The 26,686-nt window shown below is 42.7% G+C and overlaps 2 protein-coding genes across 8 annotated transcripts; both read right to left on the bottom strand.

Moving 5' to 3' along the window:
- Window positions 1-193: 193 nt before the first annotated feature.
- Window positions 194-3,669, bottom strand: LOC147161911 (uncharacterized). 2 transcript variants are annotated; one of them, XM_086097197.1, is made up of 4 exons: window positions 3,568-3,669; window positions 2,142-2,281; window positions 1,960-2,064; window positions 194-702 (listed from the first exon to the last, which is right to left on the bottom strand). In XM_086097197.1, exons 2-4 carry the CDS (start codon window positions 2,274-2,276, stop codon window positions 538-540), a joined length of 405 nt encoding a protein of 134 aa, XP_085953323.1. In that variant the 5' UTR covers window positions 2,277-2,281; window positions 3,568-3,669; the 3' UTR covers window positions 194-537. The 2 variants fall into 2 exon arrangements, with proteins under 2 accessions (XP_085953323.1, XP_085953324.1); XM_086097198.1 differs by having other exon boundaries at window positions 3,534-3,608.
- Window positions 3,670-3,891: 222 nt separating this feature from the next.
- On the bottom strand, window positions 3,892-25,956 carry prrc2b (proline-rich coiled-coil 2B). 6 transcript variants are annotated; one of them, XM_086096634.1, is made up of 32 exons: window positions 25,779-25,956; window positions 21,709-21,887; window positions 20,867-21,041; window positions 20,683-20,785; window positions 19,429-19,492; window positions 19,209-19,352; window positions 18,732-19,060; window positions 18,533-18,657; window positions 18,297-18,460; window positions 17,878-17,965; window positions 16,319-16,457; window positions 14,946-15,279; window positions 14,675-14,871; window positions 13,989-14,190; window positions 13,705-13,906; window positions 11,716-13,578; window positions 11,593-11,637; window positions 11,336-11,487; window positions 11,134-11,249; window positions 10,757-10,898; window positions 10,590-10,666; window positions 10,234-10,521; window positions 10,067-10,153; window positions 9,540-9,732; window positions 8,651-8,748; window positions 8,443-8,567; window positions 8,120-8,360; window positions 7,428-7,595; window positions 6,764-6,843; window positions 6,603-6,678; window positions 6,253-6,444; window positions 3,892-5,937 (listed from the first exon to the last, which is right to left on the bottom strand). In XM_086096634.1, the coding sequence occupies exons 2-32, from the start codon at window positions 21,821-21,823 to the stop codon at window positions 5,770-5,772; spliced, it is 6,492 nt and encodes a 2,163-aa protein (XP_085952760.1). In that variant the 5' UTR covers window positions 21,824-21,887; window positions 25,779-25,956; the 3' UTR covers window positions 3,892-5,769. The 6 variants fall into 6 exon arrangements, with proteins under 6 accessions (XP_085952760.1, XP_085952761.1, XP_085952757.1 ...); XM_086096635.1 differs by having other exon boundaries at window positions 11,336-11,484; XM_086096631.1 differs by having other exon boundaries at window positions 11,593-13,578; window positions 25,779-25,955.
- Window positions 25,957-26,686: the final 730 nt, after the last annotated feature.

Below are 26,686 nucleotides of genomic sequence, written 5' to 3'. Positions count from 1 at the left end.
TATTATTAGTTGCGTAAAGTGTGTGTGTGTGTGTGTGCGTGTTGTGTGTGTGTGTATGTATATATATATATATATATATATATATATATATATATATATATATATATATATATATATACGTCCGTGTACTGAACAGGATAAGCGGTGTTAAAAATGGATGAATGGATGTTTATAAAGCCAGAATGTTTGACACTTGCACTTGTATTGTTATTTTATTATGAATTGCATTGTGGCTTTATAGTAGTGAGGTGTATCTAATGTTATGTCTAGTGACTGTTCATCTCATTTAGACACAAAAACACACAAATTCAAATCTGCTCTTCAAAGTTAATTTAAATTCATAGTTTCTTACTATACAACTAATCTAACTTGTCTCAAAGAGGACAAATATTGATGTTTACACAAACGTAAAGTCATGCGCGCCCTCGCCAAATATAAAATATTTAACAATGCATTCATTCATTCAAATAATTTGAATGACCGATGAAGTGATAAGACATCCCCATATGTAGACATCGTATCTTTCCCTGCGGGAGGTCACCAGTTACAAGACATCTCCGAGGCGGCGTCGCTGTTCCTTCGCGTGCGTATGGGCGACCAACATATCTCGGACTGCGCGTCGTCGGCCTGGTGAGCACGTCCCCGGCGGTAGCCATGTTTGAAGGCCTGCCTCCCTGACCACGCCCGAGGCTTCGGGTTCATCTGACCAAAAAAACACGCCACAAGTGGTTAGGACACTTAATTGTTACATCCTGATTGTTACCTCCGCCAAGCACACATTGTATGCCAGCCATACAAGTTAGTCGGTTCACCAGCTAGTCTGTTCCTTTCAAGTTAGAAGCTTAATCAGTAATTTGGTTCGTGAAACAGTCATTCAATAAGTTAGTTTGTTAGTTGGTTTGTTAGAGTATTTAATTAGAGACCCAGGTGATTCGTTAGAAAATCAGTCAGTAAGACTGTTATTTTGATAGTCAGATGGTTACATATTAAGTCGGTTGGTTAGTTGGCCTGCTGTAATGTCATTCAGTTAGTCAGTCTGTTAGTTCACTAGCTCTTAAATTAGTGGGTTAGTCAGTCAGTTGGTTTCTTAGACAGTCAGTTGGTTAGTTAGTTGTTTCATAGTTTATCGTTTCTTAAAAATGAGTTAGTTAGTTAGTTATTGACCAGTCTGTTCATTATCTCATCAGTTAATTAGTGAAGTTACTATGCTAGTTATTTAGTTGGTTGTTAGACAGTCAGTCATTTAGTTATTTAGGTAGTTTGTCCGTGAGACAGGCATTGTTAGGTTGTGTGATAGCTGGTTAGTTAGTTACGAAGTCAGCCAGCCAACTGGTCATTTAGTCAGTCAGTCTATCAGTTGATTAGTTTCTTTTTTAGTTTGGTTAGTCTGACATTTGTATCATTGGAAAGCCAGTCAGTCAATAAGTTAGTTAGCTGGACAGACGGTTACTTATTAGTTCAGTCAGCTAGCTGGTTGGTTGGTTAGTTGGTCAGTTACTTTGTCATTTAGTAATAGCTGGGTGGTTCGACTACTGTTCCCCAACCTTTGAGTCAAGGCACATGTTTTACATTAGACAAATCTTAAAGATGGTTAGTTAGTAAGCCAGTCATATAGTTGGTTGGTTAGTTAGTAAGTAAGTAAGTTTTGAGGAGCCACTGTGGTTAGTGGTTTCCCAGATTTACTAACCACTCATTTTGTTGAATAATAGGGTTCTACTGACCCTGTGAGCAGTGACATCAGCAAACAGTTTCACGAATGGACGAATGAGCAAACACAGTGTGAAGGTACCTGCATTTGGCAAGTTTGCAGGTGTTAATGTCAAACCCTGGTCAGTAAGTAGGTTTATGATCCAGTCAGTCAAAATAGATGTACAGCACATATAGGTAGTGGTAGTTTCAGGATGCATGTGATTGTGAGTGCACTTCAAACCGTCATATCAACGTTTGTCATAATCCTACCTGAACAAAAACCGACGTGTTCATATGAAGACTCTCCACACGCTCTGACAAGTGATTCAACCAATCCACATGATCACTCAGTGACTGAGAAAGATCACCGTCCCCCTGCACACAAAACAATATCACATGTACAATAGAATATTGACACAGAGTACTAGTTCTGTACGGTCCGCCTCGCTCACTGCAGACAAGTTGTCCTTGAGTTCAATGGCGGCCAGGCGGATGTGCTCCAGTTTGTCAATCTGCTCTTTGAGGCGGTCGTCCAGCTCCTGCATCATCATCAGGTCTTCGTTGGATCTCAAGGCCACCTTAGCCATGCTGCCTTGGATATGAACACAGTGAATCTTAAAGCGTCATTTGTGTCCCTCTCGTGGTACAAGAATAAATTACTAAATTACTTTTTTAAACTGTCCCTAATTCAGTGCAGTACATATTGTATTTAACTTTATATATATATATATATATATATATATATATATATATATATATATATATTTACATATGTGCAACACATTTTAATGAATTAAATGCAGTGCACTTCGCTTTAATCTACAGTACACCATAGGTGCTCAAACAAAGTGCTTCAAAAAAAAATACAGTTGACCCCCACATTCTCGCAGTTCAGCAGCTCCATATTTGCATACTTGTGACCCCCAAACCCCACCAGGGATATTGCAAAAAAAAAATGTGGAGGTTTCTGATTTTGTTTTTCATCCTACTACTGCTACCTTTTTAATAGTCTGTATTTAAGCACAATGTTAATTTTCTAACTGTGCATCATGTGGCTTACAATGTAATTTTTAGGAACAAAGGCTACACTTGTACTGCCTGCAACGCTAATTTATTTAAATGTTGAACATTGTTGTTGTCATGGTAATTGATGTAAGAGTGCGAGAACCACTGCTAGGGTACGTCACCTTTATTAGCACCGCAATGAGTACATTTGCAATTATATGAGGATTTGTGCTTTTATAACTGCATGACGGGCCAACATGGCCCACGCGTCTTAGGTTGAATGCGTTTTGTGTGCTGTGCTAGCAAATTATCTTATTTTACTGTAAAAAGTGGTGCTAAACTGCACTGGATCACATTGAACTCACCTGTTCCTAATATTTTGTCCTTCACATAAGCATTCGAAACCAACTGGTCCAGTGAGGAAAGATTATTTTGTCCTTCACTGCCACGCTTTCAAAAGTTGTTACAAAACTGTATTTGTTGTAAACGTATTTTTTTGCCCGGTGACTAAACCTAGCGTTTTATTACGACTTACTCCGATTAAGTTTGCAATGTATTCGCATTGCATTCGACGTTCGTATGAGCTGTTAGCCGTAAAAAAAAAAAAAAAGCACACACGGCTCGGTCCGATTGTTAATATGAATATACGCAAATTGCGGAGATAATTTGAGAGTAAAATGTTAATATGAATATACGCAAATTGCGGAGATAATTTGAGAGTAAAACGCTGATAAAAAGTAAAGGGCTCGCTTCAAAGTGATGCTATCGACAATGCACTGCAATGCTAGCTTAAAAACTGTTCAAGTTAAAACGAAACAACAAAAAACATGAACACTTACCCTGTTTAATCGGAATTATAATAAATGTACTCACGACGTCTCAAAGTCACGGAGGAAAGGTGGGTCTTCGTCCAGACAAGTTTTTTTTACGGCAAAAAATGTGAAGAATTTGACACGTGACGTCACACACCAAAACTCTTGGTGCGTTTTCGGGTGTGACAGAAACGAACAAAAATGACATTTATTTTAAAGTTGTTCACTAACACAAACAACACTAAACATACTTTTTTTGGAGAAAAGGTGCATACAGTCCTATTTGCTTTGTAATTTTTGTTTTCTAATTTGAGGTTTCACACCACAGGGTTTATTTAGCATGCCACTAATGAACTCAAAAATAGAATAGAATCAACAACAGTAGTTTTAAGAAACCACAACTGCTTTATTTCTTTTTCATTCGATAAGCTCTTTTTTTTTTCCTTAAACAAGGGCGCATAATGAACAAATATCTGAAAAGGTATCGTCGGGTAGGATAAATAGAATACTGGGATCAGCTGTGTAGAAAGCACTGGTCCTGTTGACAAAAAAAAAACTTTAAGAAAAAACAAATATGCATCTTTAAAAGTAAAAAGAAAAAAACTTTTTTGGGGGGTTCGAATGAGCAAGCACGGAACACTTTATGCAAGGAATAAAAAGCAGACACATTACCCAAAATTGGACAATCGCAATGTAACAAAGTTTGTTCTGCGACTAAAGCAAGGGTGGGTAACTTTTTCTTTTTTTTAACTCATATTTTTTGTTTTAAGGTTGTTTTTTTCCCACTCATTTTTCTTTAACACGGGACTTTATTTTTAGAATTGCACAAATGGCTGGCTGCAGGTTCCCCACCCTTGCTTTTTAATCTGTGGTATCTCAAATGAAATGTGGGTTTTATGCTCTCTCCTCACTGTGTACACAAACGCAGATTTATATATTTATATCACTGTCCAACATAAAGCAGTTTGTAGTGTCATGGAGGGTTACAGTACAGTTAAAGCAGACTCATTGAATTAACCATATATGACTACACATGGCTACTAAAAACAACAAAAATAATTTCACTTTTTTCCTCCAAAACGGTATATAAAGAAAAAGTCCTTCGTAATTCGCTGTGTTCATTAGAAAAAAATCAAGCAATGCTCCCCTTTTGTAACGGATGTGATGGAAAAAACTCATAATTGGACCCTGATTGCTGCATTTATTGCTTGTGCCACATAGATAAGAAGCTGGCTGAGCTGAATGGGGTAACTGAAAAAGTCTTGAAAAACAAGAGGGAATCTTTTTGCCCATCTTCCGCCAATTTAAATCCTCCGAGGCCCAACAGGGAATATTTGTATTCCTCCGAGGACCATTCAAGTCCTACTGAGGGCCTTCGATGGACTTAAAATGATATTCTGAGGAACTGCATTTGGTGCTTTCGGGGGTGGGAGCCTTTTTATTGTTCATTATATATTTTAGAAATGATTATTGTTTTCGTATTAAATGCCATTCCCAGTTTTTCCACCCCTGCTTTAAACGAAGTGTCACATGTAACACTCGCAAACAATTGGATTTGTGACAAGTTTACCGTGGAAGCAACTTGAACTTGAGGAAAAGGGGGAACAAAACAATCTCACCATTTTGTACAGCAGACAAGTGTGTAAAAGCAAACTTTTTTTCTTTCTTTCTTTTCTTTTTTTTTTTTTAAGAAATAACGTCTAGAAATCTACACAAATGTAGCCACAAATTTGTGGCAATTTGACGTCGACATGCAGTGTTTTGCTTTTTTTTTGTTCCTGTAATCATATATATATAAAAAAAAAAATCAGATGACAAGAGCTTGAAACTTATCAACAAAGGGAAAACAAGTGCCCCAACTGTATTTGAATTTGTTTTAAAAATGTCCATTAACAGGCCGTTGATACAGTTTGGCAAAAACGGTGCGCACAAATGAACCATCAAGCAGCCATTTACAGGGAAAAGAAAAAAAAAAGTAATAAATTAAAGAGGACCGTGTGGAGATCTGCTTTTAAAAGGCTGTGTCTATGTATATATTTATATATACAGTATATATATCTCTCTCTAGAAGTCTTACATTGTGGTGTAACGTCGTAAGTGTCCGGGTCAACAGAAGGAATTGTTGATGGTGTTTGTTGGAAGGCTCAGACATTGTGCAAGGAGCTTGTGTGTTTGTAGGCTGGGTGGTGATGACCATTATTATCTTTTTTTGTGTGTGTGGTCTTTTTTTAAATCTATTTTGTTTTAGGTCCACTCTTGACGACTACGCCTTGCCCTCCTCCGCTTTCAGCGCCTGCGGTTTGATGGCGCCCGTGCGCGGCAGCTTGGTGTGCCCGGCGGAGGCGAGGGGCTCCCGGAGCTTGCTGGTCATTCCCCCCGTTGGCGCCTGGCTCTCGCCCACGGCGATGCGCACCCCGCGCACGCTTTTACACTGCGCCGAGAAGAAGGCAGAGTGAGTAACGAAGCTGTTATGCGCGTCACTGTTCAGTTGCATTCATTTCATCGCAAATAGGTAAAACAAAGCAGATATTCTGTAGTACAACACAGTTCTACCTAAAAATTCAAGGGAAATATGGTTATAAATTCAAAACCACGACATGCTACAAACGTGTTTGAATCAATAAATTATCAATATTACCATCAACAGCAACTTTGAGACAGTACCTAACAGCACACACAATCAATACATATAAAGATAAAAAAGAAGATGAAATGAAATTACCTATATTTACAGTGGGTGGCTCACCTTCATGCCATCCTCGGGCCCCTTAATGGGGGGCTCGGGGGCCGAGGGAGGGATGGAGTGGGAGAGGTCTCGGCCGGGATTGGGGTAAAGGGGTGAGCGGATAATGACGGGTTTGTTGACCTGCATGACTGGTCTCTGGATGGGGCTGGGGAAGGGGCCACTGGTGGGGGGACGCATGTGCATCACCAAGCCCTGAGCAGGTGAGACGTGGTGGTTGGTGACAGGGTCAGGGGTCGAAAAAGAATGGAAAAGTAAGAGTTAATCATCTATCTTGATGTCAAAATAGCTACAACCACACAACAGTAATTCTCGTACATTTCCACTCGGGAATTCTAAATTCAAAGTTGTACCTGTTGTGTATAATGATGGGTGGGCAATGGTCCAACCGGGCCAGAAGGCTTTCCACTTGGACTAGCAGATCCAGGCCTGGTGAGGGGCGGGAGGGAACGCATTAAAAAAAAAAAAAAAATCATCATCATTATTTTTATTGACACGGTTCATTTGCACTCACCTGTAGGAGCCTCCAGGCATCCCCGGCGAATGATTGGGCTTTTCCGAAAACTGGAAACCTTTCATTTCCATCTGGGAGCCCTAAGGATTGACCGAATAATAAGGACAAAACATCACATGAGGGGATGGGAGATTTAATCCATTGGAATGCAGCCGAAGCTCCAAAAGCAAACGCTCTCAAACTTTAGATTTCTGGAAAAATCTGCCTAAAAAGTCTAAACTAATTTTGGACTTCTAATACTCATCATATCGTGTGACGCCAGCTTACTGAGCATGTCAAGCAGCCACCTACAAACTTTTTTTTTTTTGACCAACAGACTGGTTGCACTGAAATATTTTGACAGACAGGCAAAATATACAGCTAAAAAAAAATAAGGCCTTTTTTGGGGGGAGGGGGGCACTTTAAAGTTGATCTATCTTGGTCTCCCATGTGCCATAACAGGTTCAATGTCTCATCCGTGAAACTGTTGCAACATTCGGCTTGTGCGTGCAGTACAGATAAACTTATAACTAAAGTAGGACCAGCGATGTTATCGTATATTGCAATATTGTTTTAATATTTAGCTTGTTCCCCTTTTCAAACAAACTCTCAAAACTCAGTTTCTACATCATTTCCTCTTTGGAGGTTCGATGATAGTTTTGTGTGAGTGTGTGTTTCAGTTTACCTCTCTGCTACCAGGCATGTGGTGAGGTTGCGAGCCAGGTGGCATCATGCGGCGTGCCCCTCCCACTGACAGATTCTGGCCTTGCTGCAGCTGGATGGACTGAGGGAGGATGAGGTGTTGCTGGGCGGAGCCGTAGCGCACCTGAGATCCAGGCAAGGGCATGGTCACCTGGTGAAAAGAAGAAGAAACATTTCAATGAATGCTGACTAAATTGTCGATGCACTTCTGTCATTAACTCATTCACTGCCATTGGCGACTATAGTCGTAAAAGATTCATTTGAAGTATTTTTATTAGTCAAACATTTTTTTCCACTTTTGCTAGTATGAAAACCTAGAAAACAAATGATTGTAAATTTAGAACAGATATAAAATTTGTGATGAATCTTTAGTTAACTAGTGAAGTCATGTGATAAATAATACAAAAAAAAAAAATCGCCTGACGCCCCTAATTAAAAAATGTTTTAATTAAAAATAAGGAGCGTCAAACGATTACATTTTTTTATCGTAATTAATCACATGACTTCAATAGTTAATTTTATATCTGTTATAAATGTACAGTAAATGTGTCTCTAGGTTTTCATAAAAAAAATTATGAATTGAAAAAAAAGTTAAACTAATAGAAATAGTTTACATGATTTTTTGACATCTATAGTCATCAATGGCAGTGAATGAGTAAAAAAAAAAAAACAGACCTGGATGAGCTGCGAGTCCATCAGCTGTGACGATCCCATGCTGGGCCCCTGGTTCAGCTGGCTGTCATAGAGTAGCTGCTGGCTGCCGGTCATGGGCTGATAGTGTGAGCCTGACGAGGACTTGACGAGGTCTGATGGCTGCATGCCCGGGAACGGCGAGTAGGGGCCCTTCAGTGGGGCTCCGCCTGACAGCACCATGGGGCTTGGCTGCGACAGGTTGGGGTGCATGTAAACCTGCGACCTACACAAAAAGCAAGGCGGGATAATGAGCGACATGTCGCATACAGACACACGAAGAGACTAGATCAGGTAGCACACAAAACCTGAAGGGGGGAATAGAGCTGAACATCTCCTGGGACTGAGACACAGGCAGACCACCTCGCAGACCCAATTGCGCCTGCGCTTGCAGCGATGTGTGCAACGAGATGGGAATCTGTTGGGCTGCCGCCTGAGGGATGCACACGTCAAGCATTAGGGCCATTTCAGAGACGACACAAACACACACGTCAGCGATTATGTGTGTGTACATACTTGTTGGTATGTCTGTTGCTGAGTCATGGTGGGTGGAACCAAGCGTGGCTGGCTAGGAAAGACGTGACCATCCAAATACAATGGGGGAATATGGCTACCTAAAGAAAGTGAAATGAAGTTAGCATTTTTCAAGAGACTTGCCAGCTTTTAACTGTGAGAATATGCACTCTAGCTTAGGGATGGACCACCACTCCAAAATGAATGTAGAGGAAACACTGACGCTATTTAACTCATTCACTGCCATTATATTTAGAACATATATAAAATGTATGATTAATCGTGAGTGAACTATTGAAGTAATGTGATTAATTACAATTCAAAATTAGGAGCGTCGGGCAATTAAAATCGTAATTAATTGCATGACTTTATGAGTTAACGCACGATTAATCACAAATTTTATATCTGTTCTAAATGTACATAAACATTTTTTTATAGGTTTTCATACTCTTGTTAACAAAAGTGGATTTTTTTTTTTAACTAATAGAAATAGTTCAAAAATATTTTTTGACTTCTATAACCTTCAATGGCAGTGAATGATTTAAGTTTTCATGACCTTTTTAGGACCTGATGATGAGATGACTCTGGGAGCTACATGAACATTTTGTTAGAATTTTAGAACAAAGATGTCCCTTGTCTAAAATAGATTTAACAATAAATAAAAACCTTCAACGTTTTGCTATTTGAAAAAGTTGTTCAACTAACATATGCTGAAAGACATTTTAACAAAGGGTTGGAGCTTATATTTTTAAAATTCTGACAATTATTTTACCCTTTACTGAAAATGACTATCAACTCAAAATATCGGTTATCAGCCTCGTTCACTACTAATAATCGATCTCAGCCCTAAAACAAAACAAAACAAAAAACACCTGTCCAACTTTAGTAGTACCTTGCAAAGACATGGAAGGCGCTACGGAGGCCACAGGCATAGGAGGCATAGAGACCCCTCCAAAAGAGCTGTAGCTGATGCCGCTGGACGAGCCCACGCTGCACGGAGGCGGCACTCCCGAGGCCCCTCCACTGGGAGAACCCTGCTCAGGAAGGGACTGGGAATTCTCCCATGCTTTACGTGCCGACTCCATCTGAAAAACGGAAAAGCATAGCCACTGATAAGAATGGGGCTGCAGAAGGCTGCAACGTGGCGTGACAACTACCTCAAAACAAAAATCGAACACGATTTTCCAGGGAGGACAGTGAAAATGCGACGTGGATGGGTCTACCAGCATGAAAATGACCCAAAACATGCTGCCAGTGCAACAAGGTGTGACTCAAGACCCAGCATTTTTATAAAATCATTGAGCAGCCTTGGCAGTCTTCAGATCTCAAAAATGAATAGAAAACCGAACTTTCAAACTGAGAAAACTGACCTGAGCAGTTAGCTTGGCCTTTTAATGATTATGTATAGAATTGTCGTACCTTAAGGGTGAGGTCAGTACTTGGAAAGGACAGTGGGTTGAGGTTGATGCCGGGCTGCAGGTGATTGGAGCGCAACATGGGGATAGTCTGAAAGAGGAGGATGTTGCCAATTAGCTAGAAGGTCACTGGTGAGGCATTTTATTATAAACAATTAGTTCACCACTCACATTGGCGGTGAGGGGATCTTGAAGTTTAATGACAGGGTTTGACACAGGCACTGGGGTGGAACCTGGCGGCAGGCTAAAGTCAGAGTCCTTGGGGCTGACCCCAAACTCGATGGGGGGCACAGGGAGCACATTGTCCACGTGGAGGTCCACGCCGTTGACCGGGGTTATGGGGCCACCTTCCAAGCGATCCACCGCCTCAGAGCCCTTGCGGTGCTTCAGGGAGCGCTCGTTTCCGATGGGCCCCGGCTTGTGCTGCTCTTTGCTCTGCTCTGGACCTGCGTCTGAGTCCTTGGACAAAAAAGGAGGTTTAGTATTTCTCTGCGTAATTATTAAGGGTTGAATACACTTTGTGGTACCTCAGAGTTGGGCTCGCTGCCCGTATAAGACATTTGTTTAGTCCACGAGTCTCCCCCTGAGGACTGCACTGAAAGAGCTGGGAAATAAACAGCCATGTAAGATTATGTCAATGTAGTAATTCCAAGCATTATTCCAGAGTGGTGCAGCCTGCATCAAACTAATTTACCAGAGCTGTTGGTCTCCCAGATTTCCGTTCCCAAATTGCTAGAGGAAAGAGTCTCTTCTGGCTGTTCGATGCTCATGCCTCCCTGCTTCTTGGCAAAGCGCGGTGGTATCTTGGATGCAACTGACCGGTTCTTCACCGGAACCTAATGCCGGAAGTAAGCAGGAAAGGGTTAAAAATATTTTAGTATCATCACTGTCCTGTGAAAAACACTTCTCCATTTTAGTCTTATTATTATTATAAAAAAAATTAAAATAATTATGTTTATGGGATGAAACAGAATGCAGACATTCCCAAAACCTTTTTTTTTTTTAATGGACTAATTGTTTTTCACAGGACAGTGACGGTATGCTTTTCACGAAAATAAGTTTTGAACTTACGGCAACTCCTTGATCCTTCCTCCGTCTATCGTCATCTTGTGGACGTCTTTGTTTTTTGGACAACGCATCTTGATAAGTGTCTGGATTCGAAACGGGTCCCCCGGCATCATCATCAACTTAGAAAATAGGAACATATTAACGCTCACTTCATTTCAATACGGGAGGCATTGTAATTTCATCCATTAGATTGTTCAAGACTCACTTGGGTAGGCGGCGAGCTCGTACTGGGAAAGTGGCTCCACTATGTCTGGTTTAATGGGTCCTGGCTTGTCAAAGTTCTTTCCTGACTCACTTAGCTCCCGCTCTTCTGACTGATCAATACTGTAGACAGGGCCCGACTCATCTGGGCTCCTGCTAGGGAAAAAGTAGGGGGGGGGGGTGAAAAAGAAGAGACCACAAACTAGTGTAAGACCAGGGAAGAAAATGTTTGAGGGTGCCAAGAATTGGTTGACATCTCACCTCTTACAAGAGGTCCCTCCATTCTGCCAGGTGTCATTCCTGTTTAAGGGAGCAGATTGTGGGTTATCGGGTGCACGTGACATCTTACTGGTCTCCAGCACTGAGGGTTCTGCTTTCCTGTTTTGGCGTTCAATCAGCGGCCTCTGGCTCGAGAAGCTTCGCTTGGAAAGCTCCCTCTTCTCAATCGAGCCCGCTTCACCATGGCACGAGTCAGCGTGGCCTTGCGTAGGGGCGCCGCCGCTCCCCCCGCGTTTCTCCCTCCAGTCGCCGAAGTCACTGTTTTCCGATCCCGTGTCCCATTCTTCTGTCTGAGCGTGCTGGCCGCTGCGTCCTCCAGGGTAGGGGCTGCTGGGCCAGTTGTCTTCTCCACTGCCTTTAGGGCGACCAGGCCAGGGATTTGTGAAATCCCCATTTACGTATTCGTCGCCGGTCCACTGATTGGAACCAGGCTCGCGCTCTTGCTGCAGGCGACGGAAACGCGGAGGCTTGTCTTGACGCGGGGGCCGCCTCCTCCTCAGTGCCTGCCTATCAGGGTTGTCAGGGTCAAAGTAGTATTCCCCCTCACGGTCCTCTGAGCCGTTTTCTAGGAAAGAGTTGGTGAATTTGGGGGGATACTTGAGAGACTCTCGCTCAGCGGGGGGTTTACGGGAGAAAGCCGTGTCAGTTACGTGACTATAACCGTTTTCTTGCATGGAACCACCACTGCTACCAAATTGAGGACCACGCCCCCTCCACGTGGACATCTCTCTGGAGCCTCCATAGCCTCTAGCATAGTTTCCAGTGTTCAGTCTGGGAGGAAGCATGCGACCTCCAAAACCTCTGCTCGCCTTGGCCTTTTCTCTGGAATCAGCAGCAGCCTGGTCTTCCGTGTACACCTTGTTGGATCGCCAAGACTCGCGATCAGCTTTACGAGTCTCGCCAGACTCTGAGTAGCCTTCTCCGTTTTCAGAGCCCTTCTGTCGCCGTCTCTTAGGCAGCTCCTCATACTCAGAGGTTTCACTCAGTGTCTCGCTGACGTTGCGTCTTCGTGGCTTGCCTCTCTGGAACTCCTCCACCTTCAGCTCTCTCGGTTGGGCTCGGCCTCTCCCTGTACGCTGAGCCTGACCGGCGCCATTGTTGTAGGCGCCTCTGATGTTGTCTCCGCCTCGGACACCGCGACCTCCACCTCGAGAATTGAAATCCCTAAAACCTCGACTGCGGCCTCTTCCGGATCCCCTGACTGCACCAAAGGCCTGTTCTTCATCGATGAAGATCCAGTTGTTGCGACGTGGTGCCTGAGGCTCCGTGTTTTCCAGAACATCTCTCGGCGGCTGGAATTTGTTGGTGTCCCAGACGCTCTCCCTATGGGAATCATCATTATGGTTGATTACTGGAGGGCGCTCCACTTTAACAGGAGCCGGGGACTGACGCTGCCTTTCTTCAGGCTGTTTCTCCACCACAGGTGACGCAGAACGCCTAATGCTGACAGACTGGTTATCCTTCTTTAAGTCATAGACATTGGTCAGGACTTCTTTCTCCAGACGATAGGGGACAGCCTTCTCTTCGAGTTCAGGTTTGGGCTTCTCATTCTCCTTGTCTTCGACTTTTAGAGCCTTGAGAACTGGCTTCTTTATTGGCCCAGTTCTACGTGTCAGAGTACGACCAGTGGTCTCTGATGGCTGGCTGACTCCGGTACTGGAATCGGACCACTGACTCTGAGCACTGATTCCTCCGTCTCGTTTCCAGTTGTCTTTGGAACCATCAAAGTTCTCATCGTGAGAATCATTATCCTTCAGATGGCAATCTCTGGAGTCTTGTTTAAGATAGTCATTATCGGCATGATGCTGGGTGTGAATATGAGCACTCGTCAGCAGCCCCTGGTCGTGGTGGTCTCGTTCTGAGGCTCGACTCTGGAAGGCGTTATGTTGGAGGTTATCTTGAGGGTGGGTCACGCCCACGCTGGCCCTCTCCACATAAGTGTCCTGCTGGGAGGAGGTCATATCACTTCTGCCGAAAGAAGATACAGAACATCATTGCAGTATATTGACAACAGTACAGTACTGTGATAATTGATACATAATAAAAAAATACTTGTGATATATCTATAGAACTCAAAAATGCATGGAAACTGACCTGTCATCAAGCTGACCGTGGTCCTGGTTTTCTTGCTGCCTCTGGTAAGGTGGAGTGAAGCTGCGCATTGGGTAGCCATCTTGGCTCCAGACGGGATATGGCTCTGTGGAAGGGGTCCTTTGCTCCTGGTGCAGGTTGGTATGACCTTCGTCAGAACTAGGACTGTTCAAGCGGTCTTGGTGCATCAGGGGTTTAATCATTCCTACAGGAAAAAAAAACTCATTTGAGAACCACACAGATAAAACATGGCATGGGATCATATTGAGGAGTGAGTCAGAACTTACCAGAAGAGTGGACAGGACCGGGATAGTAGTCAACAGGAGATCTTCCTTGGCTGACGCGGGGGTCCATGAAAGGTGGCATCATCATCCAGCGAGGATCAAAGCCGAGGACATGCGGTGGATAGAAACCCCGTTGAGTGTGACTCGAGCCAGATGTGGCTTGATGGCCCGACTGCTGCCAGTGCTGCATCTTGTAGACCTGCTCCTGCAGAGTGGACACGACAAATTAAGTGGTCTATATGTAAAAAAGTAAATTAATAATTAAATGTTCATGTAAAATTTGCTGGTGCACATTTTTTAAAAGGTGTTTCATTAATTCATGACTACTATCCATACCCCCCCCCCCCAAAGCCATCCCTAATTGGTGCTGTTCCCCGATTAGTTGACAAGTGAGCAGCACCAAAACTTATGACTATTATCGCATTTCCACAGCAGGAACATTACAGAAGAATTCGAACTTTTGGAGGATCAGTGATTGCTTGGACCGTTTAGTCGATTAGTTTTGGAATCATTTATATGACTCAAAAGACGACCCTCTTAGTTGTCCAGTAGATACTGTATATGTTCAGGAACCTTGGGGCATTCCTGGAAGTTGGAATTACAGCTTCATTGATTCATCTAATTGTGGAGCATGTGTAAACACGTTTCCAATGCAATAAATGCGCTACGGGAATTGAGTTTGTATTTACCTGTTGCTGGTGCTGTTGGGGTTGGGGTTGGGGTTGTTTCTGAAAGCGGGGTGGAACAGGCTTTGAGGCATGGCGTCCGCTGAAATCTCCAGAGGGGGAGGTGGGCTCCTGGCCATCATCCTCGCTGCTGCGATAGGCGGGGAAACTGAGCTCCTCGCGGAAACTAGGGCTGGGGGAGTTGGGGGAGGAGCACTCATCTGGAGAACAATAATTACATGATTTATTTATTTTATACTTAATATCAACAAGTGACCTGTCTTTAGTTTGCTACCTTTTGCATTGTACTGGCAGTTGTCATGGTTTGCTATATTATGATCCCTGTTGGGAGACAAGGGGGCTTCTTTGGCCTCTCCATCTTTTTGGCCCTCCTCCGTCCTTGAGGTTTGCCTTTCAGTTTTGCCAAATTTCTCATCCAGCTTTTTGAGTTTCTCTGCACAGGCCGCCAGCCGTTCCTCACGGGCACGCCGCTCTTCCTCCTCGCGACGCCTGCGGGCCCTCTCCACGGCTTCAGACAGCTCAGGCGAAGCGAACTTTGCCCTTGCTGGGGGCTGAGATTGCCGCTGGTGGTCTTCTGGGTCGACTGCCGGCTCGCTGTGGTTCTTCTGCTGGGATTGAAAGCGGAACAGAGATATTTATGAGCAAAGCCTTCTACTAAACTTTTTCACATGCAGAGTTGAGTTCACACGATAACAACCGTGTATATCAGGGGTGCTCAAGTTCGGTCATCGAGAGCCCCTATCCAGCCTATTTTCCATGTTTCCAGCAAATTCGACATGTTGAATCGCCGTCGGGGCATTTGATCACTGTGATTGGCTGCTAGCAAGTGACAACGCAGATAAACAGTACTCAACTCAACTTTATGGTTTTTCAGGACAGCACACGTGACTATTAAAGTTCCCCATAAAGAGGATATGATCATATTTCAGCATGATTTCGGCAAGACGATTTGAAAAGTCCTAATTGTATTTTGGAGGTCGGTAAATGACACAGCACAGCACAGTGACAGTTTGGCCGACTTCAAAGAAGGTGGCTTCAAAGCTGTGATAAATGTGGTAAATAGACATTGTTTACATTTAAATATAAATAATTTAAATAATGACTACCGCCGCCGATGGTACGGAGGGGAATTACTTCTTGCGAATGCGCTGAATGTACGCAATAGTCGGTGTCGGTGCATATTTATGTCATTTTTCTACACAACGTGCCGACGTCTGGGATGACGCTACAGGGGGGTAAGCGTCGGTCACATTTGGCCGACGTCGGATTGGTGTATCTAGGCCTTAACACTACCTCCAAAAGGTGAAAAACAATCTTGGTAGATTTTGGTGGCTAGCATTTGTACCCCCAATCATTCCATTTGGTGCCATTTAAAAGAGTGGCACAGAAAAAAAAAATCTGGGGTCAATTTAGGTCTTCTATACAGTGACAAAAAAAAGATGGCTTTTACAGGCTGGGTAAAAAGGGAGCAAGGGTGTCGTTTGCATAATCTTTCAAAATTAAATAGTCCACAAGAGACATACGAGTTATGATTAGCAATAAAGGCCTGAACAGTTAAGAACATACAGTAATAAGTTCATCACAGCAAAGTAATCCCAAGAGAGAGTGCAGTGCGGGTGTGAAAAGGCGGCGTGGTGTGTAGCTAACCTGGGTGTCCGCAGACAGATATCTGCTGTCGGTCTTCCTCGCAGGCTCCTGGTGGTGGTAAGAATAACTCTCTTCAGGGCCCTCATTCGAGCTGAGTGATGACGGGCAGTTGCGACGATTCTCTCTTTCCCACTCAGCCCTGGAAAATTCAGAACACAATCAGTCAGTAAGGATAAAAGTGTAATATGGTGGAAACTAGGGGTGTTCCATATGATACCTTCTACGATATTACCGGTGTATTTCTTGGGGTGATAAAAATGTGAAATATCGTGAAATTGACGTGATGGCGTAATGCGTAACCATCATACATCTTCGTGTCTATTTGGGTGTACATGCGTCGCTTGCTGCTGCATAAAACAAGTATCGGAGCGTGTGAAGCTGTGAGCTGCAGCCAGTTCTGTTTGCTACCTTCGTCGTGTGGCGGCTGTTTGGTTACAAGAGGTCAGATATGATGCAAAAAATACAATTGTTTGCAAATTGTGCAGGGCAACCGTTGTCGTTAAAGTTAAGAGGATGCGCAGGTTTAAAAACACACGAGAAGGACATGTGAAACAGCTCGTGTTGTTTGGCGTGAACAAAAGTTCATTACTGGAGCACTCTTGTTTAGACGCACTCCTTGTGAAAAACAAACATACAGACGGTGGTTGGATAATACTGAAGCGGTCGCGTATTGTTTGGCCAAGATAAACAATCTGCAGTGGTTATGACCGGTAACTCGCCTCATAGTTGACGTAACTTTGTGATGCTAACCGGCCGCTAAGCTTACGTGCTCTCGACGAGACGGCGGGCGCGTGGCTGTTGCGTAGCGGCGTAAACATGCACATTTGCGTTATTCATACCCGCTAGTAATGCCTACAAGAAATCACGGCATTTTCTCGCTCCTCTTGTTGACCAATCAGAGACATTCATGGCCAAATAACGCTCACAGGAGGGTTGCCGGTTACGGCAAAATAACCACTGCCTAAACAATCGCAGGGGAAAACATTTTCAACAATACTTGCCTGCGATGTACAGCGCATGACGCCAAAGACTGGCTGCTACCATATCTTTTTTTTTCTTTCTACAACACGAGGCTCACACAGGAGAAAATAATAGACTTTCTCGAGACTCATGCAATTTGCCACTGACTTTTGAAGGTTTGTTTTCTTTGTATTTGCTAAGTAAATGTGCTGTATGTGCGTTCAGCAGTTATGTTACAATTAGACCTCACAGGGTAAACACCACCTGGCCTGTTTTTATTACGGTTGCTATATTTGCTCTTTGGTTTACATTTCAATTGTGGGGAAAAAATGGCTTGAATATTGTGCTGCATATTAAACAACTCTATAATTCCAAAGCACCAATCACAAATCTATTGTTCAGTAATTATTATTAATATCGTCAAAAATATAGCCACTGCAAATTTCTTTGAAATTTCGTGATATCGTTTTTAGGCCATATCACCCACCCCTTAGAGAAAACGCAGGCAGATTCATTGTGAGCTGCAAAATTATACTAGTTACACGAGTGGGGGCAATTGGGTTAACTGAGGGGATACGGAACACAGGGCAGCTTCTCACCACATCTTGTTTTTATTGCCGGCTAAGTGCTCTTCCTCATCATCACTGAACTTGAGCTTCTCACTGTAATCAACTTCTTCATGGAGACCTAAAACAATGAAAAATATTGTGCGTCAGCAAACAAACAAGGAGCTTGTATACTGAGGATAGGAATTATAAAGTTACTTTTTTTTTTAATGGTTTGGCACTTAGTGATGAAAAGGCAGACCTGAGAAAACGCGTGGTGGATGATCACCACATATCTCCCGGACATGAGACTTTTAATTTTTTAATTTTTTTAAATACATCTTTATACACATGTAAGATCAAAGCTGCTCTCAACGAACAGTTTCTCAATTGACACCAACAATAATGACCTCAGAGTTCAGGGAGGACATACTGTAATGTGATTTAAGGGAGATTAAATTTGTACTATTTACCAGCCCATCCGTCCTCACAGTCGTTATCGAGGTCATCCAGATCCTTTAGGTCGTCGGGGTTAATGATGGCGGGTCGTTGTGGTCGGCCGCTGGGCCGACGGATGGGCTGGGACGAGAGCCGGGGTGGCGCACGGACAAATCGGTTCTCTCTTCGAATGTCCCCACTGGTGGGTAAAAAAGTCAAATTAGCCTCGGGCCTATAGAGGTGCGAGCTGTCACACAGCCGATGTACTTACTTGAGAAGTTCAGGTTTAGCATAAGTCTGCCTAAAAGTTGGTTTGCTTTCGAATCGGACTGGTGCTGCTATAGTAGCAGGGACGTGGTCTGTACCTGAAGTTTCACGCGTCTCTTTGGAGCACATCTGTTGACAACAGTATGATGTGTGTTCAAAACACAAATCATCTCCTCTTGTTAAGAAATGTTATTGGTACTTACAAAAGCTGGCAACATGTCATGGTAGACTGCATTGGAGGTGTGGTGGAGCTGATGCTGCAGGGCTGACGGTACCGCCGTTCTGCGCAGTGGCTGAGCGGGACGCAGGGAGGGCTCCTTGGGGTCCCCGCTCGGCGGCTGGGCAACTGCCGCCGCTGCCACGACGGCGCTAGGTGAGGCAGTGCTGGTGGCGGAAGACGGGTGGGACGTGGCGGGAGGGGTGCCCGTCTCCCCCAGGGCGGTAGGCTTGCCCTCGGGGTCCGCTGGCAGGCCGAGGGTCAAGGATGAGGGCTGGAGGTTCCTGCCGCCTCCCTCCCTCCAGCTGGTCACATCTTGACATGGACAGTTCAGGAACAGCAATGAACAAACTAATTGCATGGGTACAGATGACCAAAACACATCCCACTTAACGTTTCCTCATGCATTCAAAAGATCCCAGTTCATTCACTCCCGAACTGATGTTGCAAGGGCGAGACATACTCTGCGGGCGGAGGCTTGGTCCGGGCCCATACGACGGATCGTAGCCGCTTCTTTCCTTGCCAACCCTGTCCTGTTCTCCAGCGGCCTTCAGCGTGGGAAATTCCTCGTGAGAGAAGGGCTGCAGTCGGTTTAAGGCCCTTGAACCTGTGGTGTTGCCACACACAGACAGAAAGCTCAGAATACCAGAATATATTTCCAGTCCAAGTGTGAGTTGACTCACCAGCTTGCTCTACTGCCTTTCCATTTAGCTGGGCCCATTGCTTTGGTCCACCTGCGTTTGTGTTCTGTGGAATAGAAAAAAAATTAAAAGCAGGGATATTTGAGACCGCCAACTTAAACCATTTTTCCACTCCACAAAAGTGGTTATAGAGGGGGTCCTCGGAGTTAGGTTATTATGGCGGCTACGTAACCGTCATTTTTATGCAAGTCAGAGAAGTGATCATATGATAGAACAAGCAAACAAAAAACAGCAAGTACGGCTCTAACAGACCTCAACAGCATATTTTCACGCCATTGCACAAACGAGTTCATCACGCATCGTTTGTAACGTAACGAAAACGAGCCTTCAAAAAGTGTGCTGAATGATTCAAGTTTAACAAAAACTAATCTAAGCACGGTATTCTGATTAACTCATTCACTCCCAGCCATTTTCACTGAAGCAACCCCCTTCGCTCCCGGCTGTTTTACTGGATTTTGACTGATTTTGCAAGGCCCACAGAATAGTGTGTTCTATTGCTATAAAAACATAACCTGCCAAAAGAAAGATTAAAGTCTCTTCTTTCATCAGGAAAAAAAAAAAGTATATTTCTATCTGTTTTTGTTTTGCAGCAATTAGCATTAGAATATAGCTAAGTTTCATCATTATTCACAAATCTACTTCGAATTCTGAGTAATTGAGAGTTTTTTCAACATGGTCATGGTTCATTTCCTATGCTTTGCTGCCAGCTGCTGGCCGTTTGTGTAATAATAACAATTTATTCAACCGTTCTTTGCAGTTGAGAGGATGCATCAAAGCCTTCTGTATGCTCTAGCATAAATAAACATAAAAACATATAAATACGTCTTTGGGACACTAAAACATTTAAAATGGGACCAAATGAGTTAATACGGCATTTGTGGAATATGAATTAAGCAGCAAAATCCACCTGTATTTACCCATCTCAGTGGGCGGCCATTTTGTCACTTGCTGTAAACCGAAAATGACATCACAGTTGCTCAGGGCTCAGCTAACGACCAATCACCTGTTTTCTGAGTTTGATCATGTGACATTCACAAGCTGAGCCGTGGTTGGTCATTACCTGAGCCCTGAGTAAATGTGATGTCATTTTCAGTCAAGAATAAGTCAAAAATGGCTGCACATTCAACATTTTTGTAAATAATATTTTTGGGTTGACTTCCCCTTTCAAAGTTTAATACAAGTGAACCGTATAGAACACTTTGACAATCTCTGTGCCTGGTTAATAACTACACGCACCTCCTGGTTGGCTACTGGCGGTGGCTTCTGAAGATTGGAGACAGACTTCTGTGAAGCCGGCTGCAGCTGCGACTCCGGCAGCTGAGGTATTGATGCAACAGAACTACAAAGACGAGAAAAGAACAAACCCCGTCAGACAGCTGTGAGATAAGACATCGGGACTTTATAAACGATCCCCTCTTACCTCTTTTGCTCGGGTTGTTCCGGCTTGTTTGCCCATCCTGTACCGTCTTTCGGGACAATAATCACGTTGGGATCGTTTCCTTTGTTTTCAGATTTCAAGCTCGGTAGGTGAGCGGGCGGGGGCATGCGCCGGGCTGCGGCCACTTTGCCAAGACTCTGCAAGCCATGTCGTGGAACTGATGGCGAGAGCAATGTAGTTAAGATACAAGAGGAGGATACTTGCTCAAGGCTGTATTTACCCTTAAAAATAAAAGCGTTATTTTGAATGTTTTGTCACAATATGTAAAAATAACATTGCCCAACTAGGTTGTGGATTTCTGCATGTCAATCAAAAAGTAGCTAAAAATGTTCTTGTATCAGAAACCAAACCAAACCTTGGATTTACAAATATATCGGTGTCCAACAAAAAGCGAAAAATTCTCACTAAATTTGGTGATGAAAGCTTATTGTTGGAGCCCAAAAATTGTGCAAATACTGTGTGTATTAAATTTGACATCTGATTTTTGGTTCTGTTAAAAAGATATATTGTTAAACAGCTGCTCCAGATAAGCTTGCAATATTTTTCTATTTGGGCAACTTATGTTCTTATAAATGTGAGTGTAAATGCAGAAAAGGTGTTAAAAAAAAAAAGACTGTGACTTTTTTTTCCTTGGGGAAAAAAATTAAATGACGAAATTTGAAGATACCTGCTATTTGTTGGGGGCAACGGCAATATGCTTTTTACTTTGCATTTTAATTTATGTTAAAGCTGTTTTGTGGGAATGCAATGTGAACCAAATGATGCTTTATAAGTGTGAACACAGTATAAAATGTGAGTTGACAATAGCAAAATAAAAAAGGTACCTGAGTTTTTCTGAGTTTCTATTGATTTTCCCTTGTACTTGTCAAACAGGCTGAGTGAGGAGTACTTGCTTTTCCCATCCTTGGACTTGGTTATTTGCCCCAAACGATCGGACATTGCGATGTAATGTCATCGAGTATGGAAATTTGTTTTTGCGCCTCTTCCCAGTGCTTTTCTTTTTCTACACAGAAGAACAAGAGTGGAAATATTAAAAATCAAAACACCAGAAATATTTAAGCCAGAACGATAAAACTCAAGAAAGAAAACTCAACATTTCACTAGATTTAGGGAACTCAATACAAATTTGGATACATACAGTATATTTGATGAAATATATTATTTAACAAATATCAATACTTAATGGTGGAAAAAAAAGGGTTGACCATCTCATCACCGTCACAGCACATTTAGTGCTCCTGTTGTTGTCATAGCGTGTATTTTGTCTTGGAAACACCACTCCATGCTGGGCAAAACCTATGTATAGTCCTCAAGATCCTGTATTTTACATTATGTTGCAGAAAGCCATTTTTTTACGGGACGCGAACAGACTACGGGCATGGCTACCGGACCCCCAAACCTATTTCAGAGAGTGTAACTCCACCATACCGTTAAATATGACAATAAGGTGGAGCAAACGCTGCAAAAGTGCACACCTTGATTGTCAACAACAGTCCGGTGGGCTTCCGCAATTTCGCATATGCAAATTATGACAACAACATTCGACGTTCCCTATTGTCCACGACGATGCAGTTTTAAAGTTGTTTACGTTATCTTTGGAAAACAAATAAAAAATATATATGCAGCTCAGCTGTCGCTTAATATGGCAACCTTGCTTCATAATGCTCTCACTGACTTCAATGTTTACGCTCTGCTCATTTGTTCATGTTTTATATTCCAATCACAGTTCTTGTTCATTTTCCTCTCCTTGCCTTCTTTTAGGGCATCACAAAGGTTACTCTAAACGTCGGATAAAAAGCTTGCCAACCCAATAAGGAAAGCAAAAGAACTTATGAAGATGCTGATTGAAACCATGAGTCCAAAAGACATTTTCCAAATGAACACATGGACAAAGACCTTAGACGACATGTTCCAACACTGACACAGGCCGACAATCAATCGCTCGATCCAGACAACACGGCGCCATCATTGAAACTTAAATGTCCATTAGATGGCAGTGATGGGCTTCTCCTGGATGAGATCACTTTAAATCACAAGAAGAAGAAGAGGGGCAGAGAGCAAGAAAACATTCGAAGCGGCTTGAGCTGGATCAAACTGTTGCCAGGCACACCACTGATGTCTACAAAGAAGAGGCAGAAAAGGTCCCCAACTGAGCAGTAGTCATTGCTGCAAACATGTGTGTTACAGTACCAATTGTTAGGTTTATATTTCCTGGCTATACTAATTTTCTTTGGTGTGTCAATAGCATTTCATATTATATGTTAGCGCGTTTTTGGAAGAATGTGAGAGGAAACCGTGCGCAGTCCTGGGAGAAAACCAATTTTTTTACACTAAACGTCAACTGGGAGTAGGGGTGGGCGATGTTGCAAAAATTGAATATCACGACTTTTTAATTATGAAATCATAATTTCGATTTTATCACGATTTATTTTGTTGATATAAAATAGATATTAAATTATAGTATTGAATACAGCTAGTAAGGCTAGACTTATTAGTTTGTGAAAATAAATACATTTTGTAAAGAAAAATATTAGTTATAAAGCAGCAAAACAATAACAAAAGTCAGAGTGTACTGTATTCAAAACAGCAAATGTCTTAAAGAGCACACAACTTGGCTGGTATAAAGTCATGTAAAAAAAAAAAAAAGGAGAGAAAATAGAGTGGAGCATGTACTGTAAACACAAAGTTAAAACAAACTGCTGATGAGTAAAAAGCACATTTTATAAATAAAGGTCAATATTGTTAACAAGTTAACAACCCTTTTGAGTGCGTCGCGGGTTATGTAGTGTCCGATGGTCTGAACGGGCCTTGAATGCAACCCAGACTTCAGCTACGCACGTTTTGCGTGTTGTGTTCTGGCATGGGCGGGTAACTTTTGCAAATTGGCATTAAAGTGTTGGTTTGCCGCTTGGCCTGATCATTTCACAAACGCTACAGGTCGCTTGTAAAAAAAAACCTGCACATTTTGTATTTTTTGCACCGCTATTTCTCTACATTTTGCATACATGCGAGGAATGGCGCTGTTTGGGGGGAAAAAACAACAACTTATACGGCGTGAGTTTGGTGAACGCTTCTGTGACGGTCTGCTGTTTGGAGGCGCAGGTACGAGCTGTTGTCGCTGCTCGTTATTAGCTTGGCTCTCATTGTACTGTGTGGGACGCCACCGTTTCAGGTAGTGTTGCCGTAACTTGTCTTCATCCTCGCCTTGCACACTTTGCACATGATTTTCGCCTGATCTTTGTATATTACAGTTATATTATGGACGATGGATTTCGGAACAAACTGGCTCCTCTGCAGTCATGCCTCACGCTTGTTTGTTTGGGGGTGCGACGAGGCGTGTGCGGTACTTGGCCACACTGATTGGCTGTCAAATAGGGGCAGGCCGCGTGTCAGGGGCAGTCAGTGGCAGAAAATGAGCTGACGGTCAAATAGTACTGAAATGCTTTATATCTTGATCAGACGATTCCACAGAAATGACAGATCGTGAGCCCTGCATTTCTTCTAATATCGTCATATCGCCCACCCCTAACTGGGAGTGACATATAAACATCTTGAAGCAAGCATACTTTACCTTATATTGGGAGAACATTGGTAACAAGAGAGCGACATCGGATGAAAAGTAATATTAAAAGTGTTCTGGTTTGTTTGAATAAATCCCACTGTATTTACAGCATAAGGGGTGGACAAAAGTACTGAAAAAAGCTTTTATACCGTTTTACGTCTTGGGTTTTTGCTTATCCCTGCCGTGTTGGCCTGGCCCATATTTCTTGAGTGTAATTTTTTGCCATTAATTTCTAACCTCCGTGCATAGCTATGGTTCACTATAATCCACTTATTACAAGGACAAAGACAAAAAAATGCATATAATTAATCCATAACCATAAGTATTGCTATTCTAGCACAACAACCCGAAACAGGACAAGACAATGTAAGATATACACCAAAACATCGTCCATTTTGAGTCAATTTAACGCTTTTCCTTCATGAGACCGTTTAAACCACTTTGCAGCGACAGATGTGCATTATGACGTCACGCAGACGCTAACGTGATGACAGCTAGCTCCTGTCATATGCTTGACGTTAAGTGTTCATTTTAAACCTCAAAACGGTCAGTGTGTGAAAAATGACATCGCTTAGCTTGTTGAAATGGAGGCGGTTGTGTTTAAAAAAAAACCTGATGAATTAGCAGGCCGCAGAACAAGGTTGTTTGTCAAACAGCCAAGCTAGCCAAAAGGAAACGAAGCGTGACGCTAAGCCAGCGCGCACAAAAAATGCAATTAAAATGTTTTTTCAGGATAACTGCGCGATTATATCGCCGTCAAAACACAGAAAAGTGTTCACTTACGATGCTTTTTGGTGACAAAACAAGCATCGTCCGGCTATGACGCTAACAGCCGATGCTAACCTGGCGGCTAACAGAAAATGGCTATGTAAACATACAAACACTTGTAAGGTTAGAACGCATATTTGTGCTGTCAAAATAAAAAGACAACCCGAGATAAAGCGGTGCAAATAATCCACCAAACGGTGGTTATTTGCGGGGATCGTTGTGAGGAAATTATCCAGGGGGGAAATGACTATCCCGTTGGATTTATAGTGCTTCACACACAAGCCTTCAACACAGGCCGGGGACATTCAGTACAGTATTCAGATGACCGCAAAAAGACGACGATATTCCAAGGAAGCTGTCAGTTTGGAACCCCAGAGCGAGTCATTCCCAAGCGGGGGATATTTCTCGAGCCGGGGCGAAAGGCACCGCAGCCAACCTTCAGGACAAGACGATTAAAAATGGCTGCTGCCCAAAAAGAACAAAGCGACAATAAAACTGAAGCGGACGGGAAGACGAGCCAGCGAAACGTTGCTCGGACGCCGCAGCCGACGGTCCATAGCTTACCGTTTCGATGTTAGTGTGTGCCTTGTGTCCAGCGGCAAGAGTTTATTGTCCGCGAAATGTCGACTACTGGAAGGATGGATGGGGATTGTGAAGCCCAATGTTTCGTAGGATTCACTAGTAAGGGACGCTGTTGCTGGGATCGTACCCGGCCTGCGAATGAAGACTGAGCCAGTAGAGAGGAAGGGAGGCTGCACAGGCGACGTTCTGTGCGTCTGACGTCACTGGGCAACGTCAGGCGGTAGTCATTACGAGACTGCCCCGCCCTCCCCCAAATAAATCATATATACTTTGTCATTGTTATAATAATAATAATGTATTATTATAATAAATTATTTTTAAAAAGAAAAAAAATGTCATTGGTATTATTTTAATGTTTAACATCAATATGAACTTTATTTGCCTTGTCGCTATATTATGATGATAATGATATTCTGTAGTGGATGATGATGATTGCTATAAATATTTTCTTCATACTCATTTGCTTGCATTAATACGATGAGTAATACTAAGTGCATTACATATTTTAAAATATACAATATAAATAATTTCTCATCTAGTACAATATGGCAGTATATACTTATTAATATTATTATTATAAATTACTCAAATAAATGTGTAGTGAAAAGTGGGGAGGGTATAATTATGCATTCTTTCAACTGCTAATTATTAAATACAGTAATTCAAAGTGCTTCGATGATGACTGTATATTACTAGCATGGAAATGTGCCGTAAAAGAATAACAATTTGTAAAAAAAATTCGTTGTAGTAAAACAATTCCATGCGTAACGCGCTATATATTTAAATGTTTTTTTAAAACTTTAATTTATGTCAGTTTTATGTTGAGTAATGCGTTCGTGCCAACGTCCCAAATGTGTGATGTATTGTCATTTGATTTCGCTTATATTTTA

This window comes from Leptonotus elevatus, chromosome 15 (genome assembly GCF_054856555.1).
Source record: "Leptonotus elevatus isolate MCC_2025b chromosome 15, RoL_Lele_1.0, whole genome shotgun sequence".
Classification (NCBI taxonomy): domain Eukaryota; kingdom Metazoa; phylum Chordata; class Actinopteri; order Syngnathiformes; family Syngnathidae; genus Leptonotus; species Leptonotus elevatus.
The sequence above is the reverse complement of the archived record's forward strand: the minus strand, read 5'-3'. Positions and strand labels throughout refer to the sequence as shown.